At 43.6% G+C, this 16,215-nt stretch overlaps 2 protein-coding genes across 4 annotated transcripts in view; both read right to left on the bottom strand.

The window, feature by feature from the left end:
* Positions 1 to 16,215, bottom strand: part of LOC146066743 (putative E3 ubiquitin-protein ligase HERC6) — a 437,857-nt gene that overhangs the window by 261,388 nt on the left and 160,254 nt on the right. The gene's annotated exons all lie outside the window — the stretch shown is intronic.
* Positions 1 to 16,215, bottom strand: part of LOC146066707 (putative E3 ubiquitin-protein ligase HERC3) — a 108,466-nt gene that overhangs the window by 35,468 nt on the left and 56,783 nt on the right. For all 3 annotated transcript variants that reach the window (XM_083179130.1, XM_083179128.1, XM_083179131.1), the window contains exons 8-9: positions 16,043 to 16,203; positions 10,882 to 10,958 (exon numbers count right to left, since the gene is read on the bottom strand). In XM_083179130.1, coding sequence (XP_083035256.1) covers positions 10,882 to 10,958; positions 16,043 to 16,203 — 238 coding nt within the window. The remainder of the gene's footprint in view (positions 1 to 10,881; positions 10,959 to 16,042; positions 16,204 to 16,215) is intronic.

Below are 16,215 nucleotides of genomic sequence, written 5' to 3' on the forward strand. Positions count from 1 at the left end.
AACGTATGTTAAATTATGTAATTGTGGGGAAGAAGATATTCCAATTTTTGACTATTTCAGACTTTAATGCATAGGTGCAGCATAATTTGGTCAATAAATATAGGCCAGTTATCAGGTGAATTTCTCCTTTAAAAAGCGGATTAGTGGGCTATATGATGTGGGACAGACACGTGGAGGTGGTGTAGTGACGGGATGGGTGTTCTGAACTTGTAAAAACAACTGGCATTGCTAACTGGATCTTGCATTTCTTGGGTGCAAAAGAAGAGATATGCCAGCGCTGGCTGTAGACAATAAATTTTAGATGGTTCTCTTAAATAAAAATATTTATTACCTCAAATAATATATAATGTAAAAAGCAATATAATATAACTAAGACAATGCTCACACAAAATATAAAAATAAAAAACTATCAAGTAGTCGCCTAAGCAATATCAGAGGAGGTATATTCAATAAAAAAGATTTTTGTATGATTGAAAAAAAAGTCACTCATTAACCCCTTCCTGACACAGCATGTTTTTGCCTTCCTGACAGAGCCCTTTTTTTCAAATCTGACATGTATCACTTAAGTGGGGATAACTTTTTTTTGCTTTTACTTATCCCAGTGATTTTGAGATTGTTTTCTCGTGACACATTGTACTTCAAATTAGTGGTAAATTTGGGTCGATACAGTCTGTGTTTTTTTGTGAAAAATACCAAAATGTCGTAAAAAAATGGAAAATTTAGCAATTTGCAAAATGTTAAATTTTCTGCTTGTGAGACAAATAATCATACCACTCAAAATAGTTAATAACTAACATAGACCATATGTCTACTTTATGTTTCCATCATTATTTCAACTTCCTTTTAATTTTTTTGGACACTAGGAGGCTTACAATATGAATAGCAAATTTTCAAATTTTCAAGAAAATTTCAAACACTGATTTTTTTTAGGGACCAGTTCAGTTCTGATGTGACTTTGAGGGACTTGTATGTGAGACACCCCCATAAATGATGCCATTTCAAAAACTGCACCCCTCACAGTATTCAAAACAGCATTTTGGAAGTTTGTTAACCCTTTAGGTGTTTCACAGGAATTAAAACAAAGTGTAGGTGAAATTTCAAAATTTCATTTTTTTTGCAGATTTGCAATTTTAATACATTTTTCTAAGGAACACAGTAGATTTTACTAGAGAAATGTGACTAAAAATTGATTCCCCCAATTCTTTTGTTTTCATAAATATCCTATATGTGGCCCTAGTGTGCATGTTGACCAAACCACAGGCTTCATAATAAAAGGAGCACCTACTTGATTTTGGAGCCTCCTTTTTATGAGATTATTTTTTAGGCACCATGTAGGTTTCTAGGCACCATAAGATGCTAAAAGTTAGGAACCCCCCCACAAGTGACCCCATTTTGCAAACTACACCCCTCAGGGAATTCATCTAGGGGTATAGTGTACATTTCAAACCCCCAGGGGTTTCACCAATTGTGGTACAACTGGGCAGTGAAAATGAAAAATTAATTTTTTTACACAAAAATGCAGTTCTGGCTCCAAATTTTTCATTTTCACAAGGAATGAAGGAGACAAAGCACCCCAAAATCTGTGCCCCAATTTCTCCCGAGTACGGCAATGCCTCACATGTGACCAAAAAATACCATTTGGGTGCATGGCAGGACTCAGAAGGGAAGGAGTGATTTTTGGATTTTGCAGCTCAGATTCTGGTGGAATGTTGGTGGGTGCTATGTTGCATTAGCAAGACCCCCGAAGCACCAATACAGTGGAACCCCCCCACAAGTGACCCCATTTTGCAAACTACACCCCTCAGGGAATTCATCTAGGGGTATAGTGTACATTTCAAACCCCCAGGGGTTTCACCAATTTTGATACAACTGGGCTGTGCAAATGAAAAATTACATTTTTTACACAAAAATGCAGTTCTGGCTCAAAATTTTTAATTTTCACAAGGAATGAAGGAGACAAAGCACCCCAAAATCTGTGCCCCAATTTCTCCCGAGTACGGCAATGCCTCATATGTGACCAAAAAATACCAGTTGGGTGCATGGCAGGACTCAGAAGAGAAGGATTGATTTTTGGATTTTGCAGCTCAGATTCTGGTGGAATTTTGGTGGGTGCTATGTCGCATTAGCAAGACCCCCGAAGCACCAATACAGTGGAACCCCCCCACAAGTGACCCCATTTTGCAAACTACACCCCTCAGGGAATTCAACTAGGGGTATAGTGTACATTTCAAACCCCCAGGGGTTTCACCAATTGTGGTACAACTGGGCAGTGAAAATGAAAAATTACATTTTTTTACACAAAAATGCAGTTCTGGCTCAAAATTTTTCATTTTCATAAGGTATGAAGGAGACAAAGCACCCCAAAATCTGTGCCCCAATTTCTCCCGAGTATGGCAATGCCTCACATGTGACCAAAAAATACCAGTTGGGTGCATGGCAGGACTCAGAAGGGAAGGAGTGATATTTGGATTTTGCAGCACAGATTCTGGTGGAATTTTGGTGGGTGCTATGTCGCATTAGCAAGACCCCCAAAGCACCAATACAGTGGAACCCCCCCACAAGTGACCCCATTTTGCAAACTACACCCCTCAGGGAATTCATCTAGGGGTATAGTGTACATTTCAAACCCCCAGGGGTTTCACCAATTTTGATACAACTGGGCAGTGAAAATGAAAAATTACATTTTTTTACACAAAAATGCAGTTCTGGCTCAAAATTTTTCATTTTCATAAGGTATGAAGGAGACAAAGCACCCCAAAATCTGTGCCCCAATTTCTCCCGAGTATGGCAATGCTTCATGTGTGACCAAAAAATGGCAGGACTCAGAAGGGAAGGAGTGATATTTGGATTTTGCAGCACAGATTCTGGTGGAATGTTGGTGGGTGCTATGTCGCATTAGCAAGACCCCCAAAGCACCGATACAGTGGAACCCCCCCACAAGTGACCCCATTTTGCAAACTACACCCCTCAGGGAATTCATCTAGGGGTATAGTGTACATTTCAAACCCCCAGGGGTTTCACCAATTTTGATACAACTGGGCAGTGAAAATGAAAAATTACATTTTTTTTACATAAAAATGCAGTTCTGGCTCAAAATTTTTCATTTTCAGAAGGTATGAAGGAGAAAAAGCACCCCAAAATCTGTGCCCCAATTTCTCCCGAGTACGGCAATGCCTCACATGTGACCAAAAAATACCAGTTGGGTGCATGGCAGGACTCAGAAGGGAAGGAGTGATTTTTGGATTTGGCGGCTCAGATTCTGGTGGAATGAATGGTGGGTGCTATGTGGCATTAGCAAGACCCCCGAAGCACGGTGAAATTATGAACCTAATAATCCATAGATGTGTGGTATATTTTAAAACACTCCTTTATACATAGGCCGGGTTTGTCGGGGCAAGTGTCACACTGGAAAATAGTTTGCTTTCTTATTGCCTTTTTATAGCAAACTTTGCACCTTTTTTGTGTCCTGCCCTTTTTTCCAGTGGAGGGGATTTCATCAGGAAAATGCTGCCCTGGTACAATACGGGGGCCAGTACTAGAAGTACTGGGGCCCTCTGCCTGCTGGTTCCCAAATATTAGGCCCTTTATGACTTCCTCTTGAAAGTGCATAAATGTCCCCCTCTGGCTGGTAGAACGGAATAGCACGTAAGCGTTATACAGTGCCATCTGGATGATATACACGGCCAGCTTCTTGTACCAGATTTTTGTTTTCCGCAGGGCACTGTACGGCTTCAGTACCTGATCTGAAAGATCTACTCCGCCCATGTACCTATTGTAATCCAGGATACAATTAGGTTTTGAGGTGTGGGTACTGGTACCTCGTACAGGGACGGAGGTGGTACTGTCTCCGTGAATTGTTGTCAGTATAAGGACATCCCTCTTGTCCTTATATTTGACCAACAACATATTTTCGGTGCATATTCCCCTGCTTTCACCCCTTCTCATTACTTGGGCAATGTGCGTTTTTGGGAGGCCTCTTTGGTTCTTACGCACAGTACCGCAAGCTGCTGTACCTCTTGAACCAAGGGCCTTAAACAGGGGGATGCTGGTGTAAAAGTTATCCACATAGAGGTGATAACCTTTATCCAGGAAGGGGTGCACTAAATCCCAGACAATTTTTCCACTAACACCTACGAGGGAGGGGGGGCATTCTGGCGGTTCAATTCTTGAATCCTTCCCTTCATATACCCTAAACCTGTGGGTGTACCCTGAGGTGCTTTCACACAGCTTATACATTTTTATGCCATACCTTGCCCTCTTACTGGGAAGGTACTGGCGGAATTTAACCCTTCCTTTAAAATGTATAAGGGACTCGTCTATGCAAATGAATTTATCTGGGATGTACATCTCTTCAAATTTGGCACTGAAGTGATCAATGACCGGCCTGACTTTGAATAGCCGGTCAAAGGTGGGATCATCTCTGGGTGGGCACTGTGCATTATCGTTGTAATGCAAAAATTTAAGGATTAACTCAAAACGAGTCCGGGTCATGGCCATACGGTAAAGTGGGGTGCTGTACAGAACATCTGTACTCCAATATTGCCTAATTTCTGGCTTTTTTACTATGCCCATATGAAACACCAGACCCCAAAACGTCATCATCTCTACTGCATCTACAGGGGTCCACCTAGCAAATGATGACGTGGGGTTTTGAGCAATAAACTGCTGGGCATATAAATTAGTTTGGTCCACCATTAAATTTATAAAATCATCAGAGAAAAATAATTTGAAAAAGTCAATTTCTCTGAGACCTGTGGAATCAAATTGGATTCCTGGGATGGCCAAAAACTCAGGAACCTGGGGCTCAAAATTGTCTGGTGGTGGGGTCCATACGAGATCAATTATTGGGGGGGGGTCTCAGCTGCTCTACGGGGGCGTCTTTGAGGGGGTCCCTCATCACTAGAGGAGGAAGAGGAGCTTAAGATGAATCCTTCAAATTCCCCGCTTGCCTCACTGGCTGTGTCAGAGTCAGAGGCAAGCATGGCATATGCCTCCTCCGCTGAATACATTCTTCTGGATGACTGGGATAACATTTGGGATGACATTTGGGATGCCATTTTTATTTTTGTGTTTCTGGTAGTGAAATGTTTCAACATGTGTATAGTGTTGGGGGGGTACAAACTTTATTTCAATGTAGTATGTAGTGTGTAGTGTGTATGTAGTGCAGAAAAAAAAAAAAAAAAAGGTCCTGCGCCAAAAATTGAGCACAGATGTTGGTCAGTAACGTCCGTCACTGAACAGCGCTCAAAGGCAACAGGAATTTGATCAAAAAAATTTGATCAAAAAAAATTAAAAAAAGACCCCACAGCACCCTCAAAAAAAAAAAAAAAAAAGGTGATCAGTGATGCGACACTGATTACCAGTGAGGGGCAGCAGGTGCACAACCTTTGGTGCAACTGACAGTGCAACTGGCAGGTATATATAAAAAAAAAACCTCTGCACCCCCAAAAAGTTGCTGATCACCTCAGATATAGTGATCAGCACAAAAGGGGGGGGCAGCAGACTCTCTAGCACTCTCTATCACTCTCTGTCACTATCTCTCTCTATCTCTCACTATCTCTCACTATCTCTCACTATCTATCACTATCTATCACTATCTATCACTCTATGACACTGCAGCAGCAGCACTGACAGTTATATATATAAAAAATAACCCCTGCACCCCCAAAAAGTTGCTGGGGGTGCACAAAAGGGGGGCAGCCGACACAAAATATAGCACTCTCTATCACTATCTCTCTCTATCTATCACTCTATGACACTGCAGCAGCAGCACTGACAGTTATATATATAAAAAATAACCCCTGCACCCCCAAAAAGTTGCTGGGGGTGCACAAAAGGGGGGCAGCAGACACAAAATATAGCACTTTCTATCACTATCTCTCTCTATCTCTCTATCTATCACTATCTATCACTCTATGACACTGCAGCAGCAGCACTGACAGGTATATATATAAAAAAAAAAACCTGCGCCCCCAAAAAGTTGCTGATCAGTTAATTTATACTGATCAGCACAAAAGGGGGGGGGGGCAGCAGTCAGTTGCACACGCAGTACAGCTGTATATATATAAAAAATATATAGCACAATCTGTCACTATCTCTCTATCTCTCTCTATCTCTCTATCTATAACTCTATCACACTGCAGCAGCACAAAATATAGCACTCTCTGTCACTAGCCCTCTCTATCTCTCTCTCTCTATCTCTCTCTATCTCTAACTCGAACACACTGCAGCAGCACAGCAGCACAACACAGCACAGCACAACACAGGAAGTCACAAGAAGTAACAAGATCCAGGAACGCTACAAGCAGTGATCAGGTAAGTGTTTGCAAGGATCAGGTCAGTATATCGCGGCAGATAGGCACGGTGACCGCACTGCACGCAATTCCAGACCGGAATGGCGTCTGCAGTGCAGTCACCGTTAGTTTAAATCACCCTCCATGGCTGTGATTGGTTCGTCGGTCCGACGAACCAATCACGGCCTTTGGGGGCAGGTTGGGTGAGGTGGGGTGACACCAGTGTCACCCTTACACCCCGTGGGGATTGGTGCTGTACTTTACAGCACCAATCACCACCGATCCCTGTGTCACCGGCGAACGTTATTCGCCGGTGACACAGAAAACGCTGTAATTGGCTGTTCACACTGAACAGCTAATCACAGCGATCGCCGACGGGGGGGCGGCATCGCAGCCCCCCTGGGCATGCAGGGACATGTCTGCTGTCAGGGACAGCAGACATGTTTAAACTGTCACCGCGTCTATAGACGCGGTGACAGTTTAAAGCCATGACGTACATTTACGCCATGTGTCGGGAAGTACATCCCGGCCATGACGTAAATGTACGTCAAATGTCGGGAAGGGGTTAATAAAATACTGGGTAGAGATTATTGCATATTACCTTTGATAGAGTATATCCGTATATTTTAGGGAGCTTTGAGAAAGGCAATACAGATTCCTTTGATTGCTGTGTGAAGATGATTCATCTCAGAGTCTCTCTGTTTAGCGGTGCCCTGATCTTTTTTATTGAATATACCTCCTCTGACATTGCTTAGGAGACTAATTGATAGGTTTTTTTTATTTTTATATTTTGTGTTATCATGGTCTTTGTTATATTATATTGATTTTTACATTATATATTATTTGAGGTAATAAATATGTTTAAGAGAACTGTCTAAAATTCATTGTCTACAGCCAGCGCTGGCATTTATCTTCTTTTCTACTAGTTTCCGTGGACTGACCACCCCCTGCCAGCAGCTGTTAATTGCGCACCACACAATTTTCTATTTTCCATTTCTTGGGTGCAGACTTGGATGTTTTTAGAAAGTATATTTGCTTCCAACTGAATTAAACCCATACTGTACTATACAATAAACTAATATTTGGCATGCCAGAAGAGCAGTGGCAAAATAAACAAGGACACAAGACCTAGAACAGGGGTTTTCAAACTCGGTTGTCAGGACCCCACACAGTTGACATTTTCAAGGTCATCTGGCAGGTGCACAGGTGCATTCATTACTCATTGACACATTTCAAACGATCCACAGGTGGAGCAAATTATTAATGTAATTCTGAGGCGGAGACCTGCAAAACATGCACTGCGTGGGGTCCTGAGGGTCAAGTTTGAAGACCTGTGACCTAGAGAGGAGGGGGATTTTGTATTGGTAATGGGAAGATCGCACAACTTGCAAGCAATGACAAGATTCCAGACATGACTCACACTAGGTAAGCGGAGCACAAACAGATTAGTGTCGCATTCAATCACTTAATCGTTACACAGTTCCTGCAATCAGAGCCTTATTTAGAGTTGCACAATATAAGGAAATACAGACTAATCATAGCAAGTGTTTGTTCTACACTCTTCAGTACATAGAGACAGGTAGTGAACCAAGCCCACTATTTCTACTTTTAAAAAGTAAATACATTTAAAGTCAACAAAATTAAAGTAGTAATTCCCATTGATACTGTGAGCCTGTACCTCCTTAAATATCTGAAATAACCAAACTCTGTGGCAACCACAGGATTTTTTGAGGGGGGGTTTCCAAATGTAATCCAAAATCTCCCACTCTACAGAGTAATTATGCGAGTCTGGGGGAGCGTTGACAGCCCTGAAAATTGGTCTTTTTATACACTGGATGATGTTTGGAATAGAGTACTGACTGTTAACAGTACAGCAGGCATGTCCAAACTATTGCACTCCAGCTGTTGTGAAACTACACATCCCAGCATGCCTTGCCATAGTTTTAGCATTCCATAATAGGAAAACTGTGGCAATGCATGATGGGAATTGTAGTTTCACAGCAGCTGGAGGGCCATAGTTTTGACATTCCTGGTCTCTAGTATAGGCTCTTTCAAACATTTAAATAAGACACATGGTCAGGAAAAGGTTAAACATATAATAAATAAATACACAAACATAACAGAAACAGTACTGCACTTTCTAAAATGCACAATCTTCCACTTGATGGTAAGGCTCCAGTCTATTCCTCCTGGCAGCTACTCTCTGGTCCATTGCAATGTATGAGGGCTCAGATTCACACATACAGTAAATGTGGTAGAATATGCTGTTACACTAGGCATGTGCAGCAGCTCTGCCCCTTACACTGCATGATGTGGTGGCAGCTCTATTGATCATATTATATACCAGTGCTATTGTCACAATTTAAGGCACTTGCCAAGAAGAGGGGGGATTTCCGGGCAACCAGAAACCCCCCTGCATTTGCCTATGATACTGTTACCTTGTATAAAGAAAAATCCTGGTTGCTAATGCCAGTTTCCCGCTCTGTACCAGTGCACCTAGATCAGGGCTGGGCAACACCGGCCCTCCAGATGTTAATGAACTACACATCCCAGGATGCTTTGCATTAGTTTTGCTATGTGGCCATGCTGAAACTGATGCAAGGCATGCTGGGATGTGTAGTTCATCAACATCTGGAGGGCCGGCGTTGCCCAGCCCTGACCTAGATGGTATTCCCCGCTCTGTACCAGTACACCTAGATGGTATTCCCCGCTCTGTACCAGTGCACCTAGATGGTATTCCTCGCTCTGTACCAGTGCACTTAGATGGTATTCCCCGCTCTGTACCAGTGCACCTAGAGGGTATTCCCCTGGCAATTTAAGAAGGATGTCTACGCTCTGCTTATGGGGAGACGTCTCTGCAAGTCTAGACATACTGTATATGCCTGTCCCACTGCCTACTTGTGTAAGACCAAGCTTTTTATTAATGAAACATTTAAAATGTTCTCTTAAAATACTGCTCAGGTCAGTCTCATTTATAGCTTAGATTCATTTATGTATTTAAAGTTTTGATTAATAATGGGTAATCTGCCCACAGAGAATAAAATGTCATAGCTGACCTGGAACGTGCAAGATACAGTATGCCCCTTTTAGTATGGGAAAAGTCAGATCTTCACTTGCTGAGAGTAGCAGCAAAAATGAATAAATAAATATACCCTCAACCCAAGTGGCATACCTAAACAGAGGGTAAAAAGAACTATGTATAGAGTGCGTATATAGAAAAGTAATTTATTAAACCCCTTAATTTTATTGATTTATTTTAAAGTCTTGCAGCACATTATTTGCATAAGATTTAGAATGTAGACAGAGGGGGAGATTCGCTAAACTAAAAATGCGGTAAAAACCCTGTTATCTGGGTTTTTACCGCATTTTGGGATGCTGTATGACCGCATACCCATTTCCATTACATTCCTAATGAGTAAGTTATGTCACAACTGGATTCCTTGCTGGGATGCAGACCTATGCATAATGCATATCTAAGAGATCTCAGTTAAGGTCCATATACATGTGAGGGGACGCGGTACACTTATATGGTATCCATGTCGACATTAGACAGTAGACATCAAAAACACAGGAAAAACGTGTGTTGACAATGCCCATGTCAACCTTAAGGGTGTGTCAACCTTCTGTCAATTTTTTAAGTTTTTAGGTGTTAACCACTAGTGACTGTTGACCTAGACATGGTCAACCCCCTATACCAGTGGTTCCCAACGTTTTTTGAATCATGGCACCCCGGAGTATCAGAATTATTTTCCAGGCACCCCTAGGGCAAATGTTTCTCATTGATAAAATCAGAAGATAAATATCAAATTAAGTAAATTGTGTTTATATTGCATTCTTAGGGGGATATTCAATCGCCGTCCCCGAGCATCTCCCGTGGGGGAGATGCTCGACGGGCCCTATTCAATGCTGTCTTCCCCGACAGCATTGAACAGGGTTTCCTGGCAGAACGAGCCCGACATCTCTAGCTGTCGGGCTCGTTCTGCCGAGAACAGCCGGGAAGTGACGAGCTGCCGGCTGCATCTCGTCACTTCCCGGCCGCAACTCGCGGCCACGCCCCCTTCTCGTCCCGCTGCAGGCGGGACATTGAATCCCGCCTGCATGTTCTCGGTCGAGCTGACCGAGCACGGGACTGGGTCACGGCAGGCGAGCAAGCTCGTCTGCCGTGACCAGAAGATTGAATACCCCCCTTAATGTCAGTTATGTGGTAATGGACAGGATTCACTTCTGTTTGTTCACAATTTGCTTATTACATTGGTCATAAATAATTTGAATTGGCATGGACCACCAATCCAGGGCACCCCTGCAAATCCCCAAAGGCACCCCAGGGTGCCACAGCACACAGTTTGGGAACCACTGCCCTATTCCATAACCATTTATGATCACATGACAACAACAAAAAGTGTACAGTTATCTAGATACAAGTTACCCACTGGTTCATCTTGCCCCACTATCCCAAAAATGTAGGCTACATGGTTATATAAGGGTTACACATAAAAGTAGTCCCAGAATACACTGCAGTTCTCATGGAAAGGTCTCAATCTGAAAACAGAAACTGGATTAGAAAAACCATCAAATCTTGGGCTCTCACCTCTTTCTCTGAGCACAGCACAAATGTTTTATCCCATCCAGAGAAGATGTGTTTGATAATATTGTATGATGCTGTATCTGTGCAGTGGGGGGAGAAGCACCACATATAGAAAATAAGTTAGACAATTGCAAGATGAAATAAATGAATACAATCAATTACTGTATTAAAACTATAAAAAGAGCAACATGGTTTTATACAGACAGTGGTCTTCTCATACGTAACGAGTACGGGTCATTTCCACCAAATGAAGGTCAACATACATTAGGTCGACCACTGAATTTCAACAGGCCTTAGGTTGACAGGGTCATAAGGTCAACACAAGCATTAGGTCGACATTGGGAAGGTCAACAGTAAAAAGGTTGACATGGGTTTTTCACGCTGACTTTGTCCCGATTGTCGACAGACACCATATCGGTGCACGTGCGATCGCCATGCTCGGCACACTATTCTGTTCTCCCTCCACATCCAAATAAATACAGACAGACAGATATACAGACATTGCAGTACTATAGTGCTAGTGGAAGGATAAGCGCTGACACTTTAGGGTTAGAAATATGAATTATTTCCAATTATTTAACAGATGTATAAGAAAAAATGGTTATTAGGAGCAACGCAAAAGGAATTATTTTATCTTGCAATGCATGCTGACAATGGGAGTAATTCAGAACTGATCAAAGGGCTGCAAATTGCCACAGCGGCCAATTCTCAATACACTGTGCATGCATACAGTTCACAGCTACCATATGTGACGCCTGCTGCAATGAAATCCTGCTTTTTCTATTTGCACTCCATTCCCAAAGTGATAGGCGATTGACAGGAAGTAGGTGTCTGGGGGTGAAAAAACGGCCGTTAAGTGAAAGTGCTAAGACGTGCCTAGGAAAATGCTGGGAGTGCCTAGGCATAGGTCAGCATTTTAGGGGAGGGTGTGGGATGTGGGCTCCAGGCTGGATATGCCCTTTCCCACTGCACCACTGAATAAGTATCTGGCTACTTTGAGCCTACGATGACTTGTGCCCAGTGTAAAAATCAGTAGATGGTGAGCCTGTTACAATGAGTTTTGGACATATTCGCACTGCTTCAAATAGATGTGCAACCTTACACATCCATTGGAACAGCGATCACATTGATTTGCAAGGCGGGATTTCACTATTGGGAAGAACCTTAACTGAATTCTGGCCAATGCGGTTAGGTCTGAATTACCCCCTATGTCTGTACACTTGACTGTATTGAATCTGGTTCAAATATAATACAATCTGCTCGAGCAAGAACCATAGATCCTTTGCGAGTCACCAATTTCGTATGGTATGTAAGATTCTTCATACCTTACACAACCCATGCCACCAGTGTTCTGCTCCCTTGTCTCCCCTACACAGTGACTTGGACACTGTTTGGCCTGCCCATGTATGATGTACAGGACCAATGAGAAACTAATTCCTTCCCACCAGCGGCTCACAATAGCATACTGCACTCCTAACTTGGTACTCTTTACCTAGAACGGCGCCCGTCGCGGGCATCGCGGGTACATTTATGTGCGTCCGCGACGCGACCGACGCGATGCCCGCGATTTCCCATTGAAACCCATGTTAAACATGGAAATCGTGTCGGTCGCGTCGCGGACGCACATAAATGTACCCGCGATGCCCGCGACGCGATGCTCCCGATTTCCCATAGGAATCAATGTTAAAAGGCGCGATGGACCCGATTTTACTGTTAAATGGCTCAATCCACCCGATTTGGCCATAGGAATCAATGTTAAATGGGCCACAGAGCCCATTAACCCTTAAATGCCCCCCCAAATTTTTAACGCCACCCCACGATCCACGCCAACCCGAAGCGTGGCGAGCGCAGCGAGCCCGCGAGGGGCGGCGGTACGCGTCCTCCGACCTTTTCATGCCCTACTATCCACTAGGGCGTGGTGTGAGAATATAATAGTGTGGCGAGCGCAGCGAGCCACCAAGCCCGAAGCGTGGCGAGCGCAGCGAGCCCCGCGAGGGGACGCGGATACCTTCACAGTTATGCGCGTCCCCTCGCGGGCTTCACAGGTGTCCGTGGCGACGCGGACACCTGTGAAGCCCGCGAGGGGACGCGTCTACCTGTGAAGGTATCCGCTGCGCTCGCCACGCTTCGGGCTCGGTGGCTCGCTGCGCTCGCCACACTATTATATTCTCACACCACGCCCTAGTGGATAGTAGGGCATGAAAAGGTCGGAGGACGCGTACCGCCGCCCCTCGCGGGCTCGCTGCGCTCGCCACGCTTCGGGTTGGCGTGGATCGTGGGGTGGCGTTAAAAATTTGGGGGGCCATTTAAGGGTTAATTTGGCCCCAAATCGGGTACATTGAGGCATTTAATAGTAAAATCGCGGTCAATCTGCCGTTTTAACATTGTTCCCTATGGGAAAATCGCGGTGATCGCGGTCATCCCGATTTACCCGCGATGCCCGCGATCACCGCGATTTTTACCCCCGACGCCCGCGATTTCAATCGCGGGCGCCGTTCTAGGTAAAGAGTGCCCCTAACTTTAATGAGTTACCCCGCTCTTGCCCCAAGTATCTGTCCTACCTAGTATGTGGTATGTAGATTGGTTACTATATTGCCAGTGTTATTTTCAGTTTTACAGAAAATAAAATGCAAAATGTTGATTCAGGCACATAAACATACTACCAGAGATTCTGAGGTGAGATATGTGTGACTCCAATAGGGTATTATTTTGCTAATATGAATTTAAACTGTTAGTACAGTATGTTAGATGTGATAATACCATTGATTAACAATGCTTCATATACAACACTTTGTACAATTCTCATCACTTATGTGGGGTACACACAGGACGATATGGCCCAAAACGAGCCAATTTAGATACAATCTCGACTGATTGTAAATCGGCCATGTTTTGGGCCATTTCGCTGCCCCTTTGATGCGATCCCGATCCGATGCGCGGCCCCGCGGGTCGTTAGGTCATTTCTGAGATCCTACCTGCTGCAGGTACGATCTCAGAAATGACCATTGTAGTGGGTGCAGGTCGCGATCGGATTGTGATCACATCAGGGGCTTTTTCTGTACTGGTCAGCGGCTCCGTCAGCTCATGAGCGGGTTGTACGTTCCTGTGACGACCCGCTCACGAGCAGGATCGTCCTGGTGTGTACCCAGCATTACATTCAGGAGCAAATTCCATTATAAATCCAGTTAAGGCGAAAGGGAGTAAACTTGCATAAAACACATGGCTGATTTGCATGCAACACATACGGTAGATGCTGGACAGAGTTATATTTACATTGTGATTTAGAGTTCAGATAGCTCATACATCCTCCCAACTTTAAAACCCTCCACACCTTTTACATGTGCCCTATGGACCACAACAAGGTAAAAATGGCAACTCTATTTTTACCGCTAACTAACTGATGTTAAATATACATTGTGAGACAGATGTACTAAACTTGAAAAGTGATAAAATGGAGAGTGTAAACCACCAGCCAATCAGCTCCTACCTGCCATGTCACAGGCTGTGTTTGAAAAAGGACAGGTAGGAGCTGATTGGCTGGTTGTTTATCACTCTCTATTTTATCACTTTTTTAAGGCTTAGTACATCTCGCCCTGTATCTGTTTAACAGAATGTGTGCATGGTTCCTGCAGTCTTCATTACTTAATGTTCACATATCAGCGGCAATATGAGGTCGCCTATGTGCAATGCGAAGACTTCACACGCAGATGGCCGATAATTGTGCGGTTTCTCAAATTAGTGATCCAAATTGAATTAGGCCTGAGTGTTGTCCTGGATGGTAGCATGACACTCAAACATTGAATATCAGCCACAGCCAAGTCCGGATTCTTTCATCTGAGGGACATAGCCAGAATTGAGCACTCAACTCCCTCTGAAAACCTGCCAAAAGTCATACAAGCATTTGTATTGTCTCAATAAGACTATGACCTCTACCTTGGTCAATCAGCTAAAAAATCGCACCACTTACAGCTGGTACAAAATGCAGCTGCCAGGTTGTTAAATAACCAGCCCCCAAACACCCTCTCTCTACTCCCTTCACTGGCTGCCTGAAAGATTGCGAATCATCTTGAAGATTGGCTTAATGACTTTCAAAGCACTACATGAACAGGGCACAAGGTACCAGAAACAGCTTCCGATTCCATATTGCCCTGGATTACTGCAATCAATAGATGAAGGACTTTCAGTAGTACCTAGAATCTCCTGTAACTCATCTAGGGGTAGAGTGTTTAGCATTGTGGCTCAGGCTCTATGGAACTAGCTTCCATGCACAACTTGAAAGGCCCTCACACTAGAATCCTTCAAAAGCAACACTCAATACTCCCGTTTACTCAAGTATTTCCTGAATTGTCCCTTTGTATTTTATTATTTATTTATTAACAGTTTCTTATATAGCGCACACATATTCCGCAGCGCTTTACAGAGAATATTTGAACATTCATATCAGTCCCTGCCCTATTGAAGCTTACAATCTATATTCCCTACCACATGTACACGCACACACAGTCATTCTAGGGTTAATGTTAGGAGCCAAATACCCTACCTGTATATTTTTGGAATGTGGGAGGAAACCCACGCAAGCACGGGGAGAATATACAAACTCTGCACAGTTAGAGCCATGGTGGGGATCGAACCCATGACCTCAGCGCTGTGAGGCAGTAATGCTAACCATTACACCATCCGTACTGCCCCTTAGCTTATGTATTTTATGAAAAGTGTTTTTTCTGTACTGTATGATGTGCATACTGAGTCCTATTGGAATAAGAGTGCTATATAAATAAAATTATTATTAGATGGGCAACATAACAGATGCACCAAATCATACCTTCCCAGCCGTCCTGATTTCAGTATGACAATAACAATTTAAGGAGTAGGTCTCTCATTCCTGAAGTCAGCACATTTCCCTTGACTTGCAGAAAGATTAGGAGGTAGCTACTTACAGGTATGTCCTACACCATCAACAATTCAAAGTTGTGGGCGCAACCAGTGCCCCTTTGATCATGCCCAAATTTGGAGATATCCAATGTTGAGTGGTGTGCCAAGGTGTAATGTTTGTTCAACCTATGCTCAAAGGGTCAGTAGACATAAAATGCATGCTAAACATTCCATTAAAGAACTAATAGTTCAGAACATACACAGGCAAAACATCAGGATAATATATACTAACCACTTGTAGGTGGAATCTGTAGGTGGTGTGTGGCCCACTTCCCTGCCACTACCGTAGGGCAGATCACATTATCTGTGTGTCCAGTACCAAGCTGGCCTTGTGCACCACATCCGAATGCATAGAGGACACTGGAAGCAGGCACAAGTGCGATGGTGTGCTGCCTGGAGTAGTGA

Source organism: Crinia signifera, chromosome 1 (genome assembly GCF_055691185.1).
Source record: "Crinia signifera chromosome 1, ASM5569118v1, whole genome shotgun sequence".
Lineage (NCBI taxonomy): Eukaryota > Metazoa > Chordata > Amphibia > Anura > Myobatrachidae > Crinia > Crinia signifera.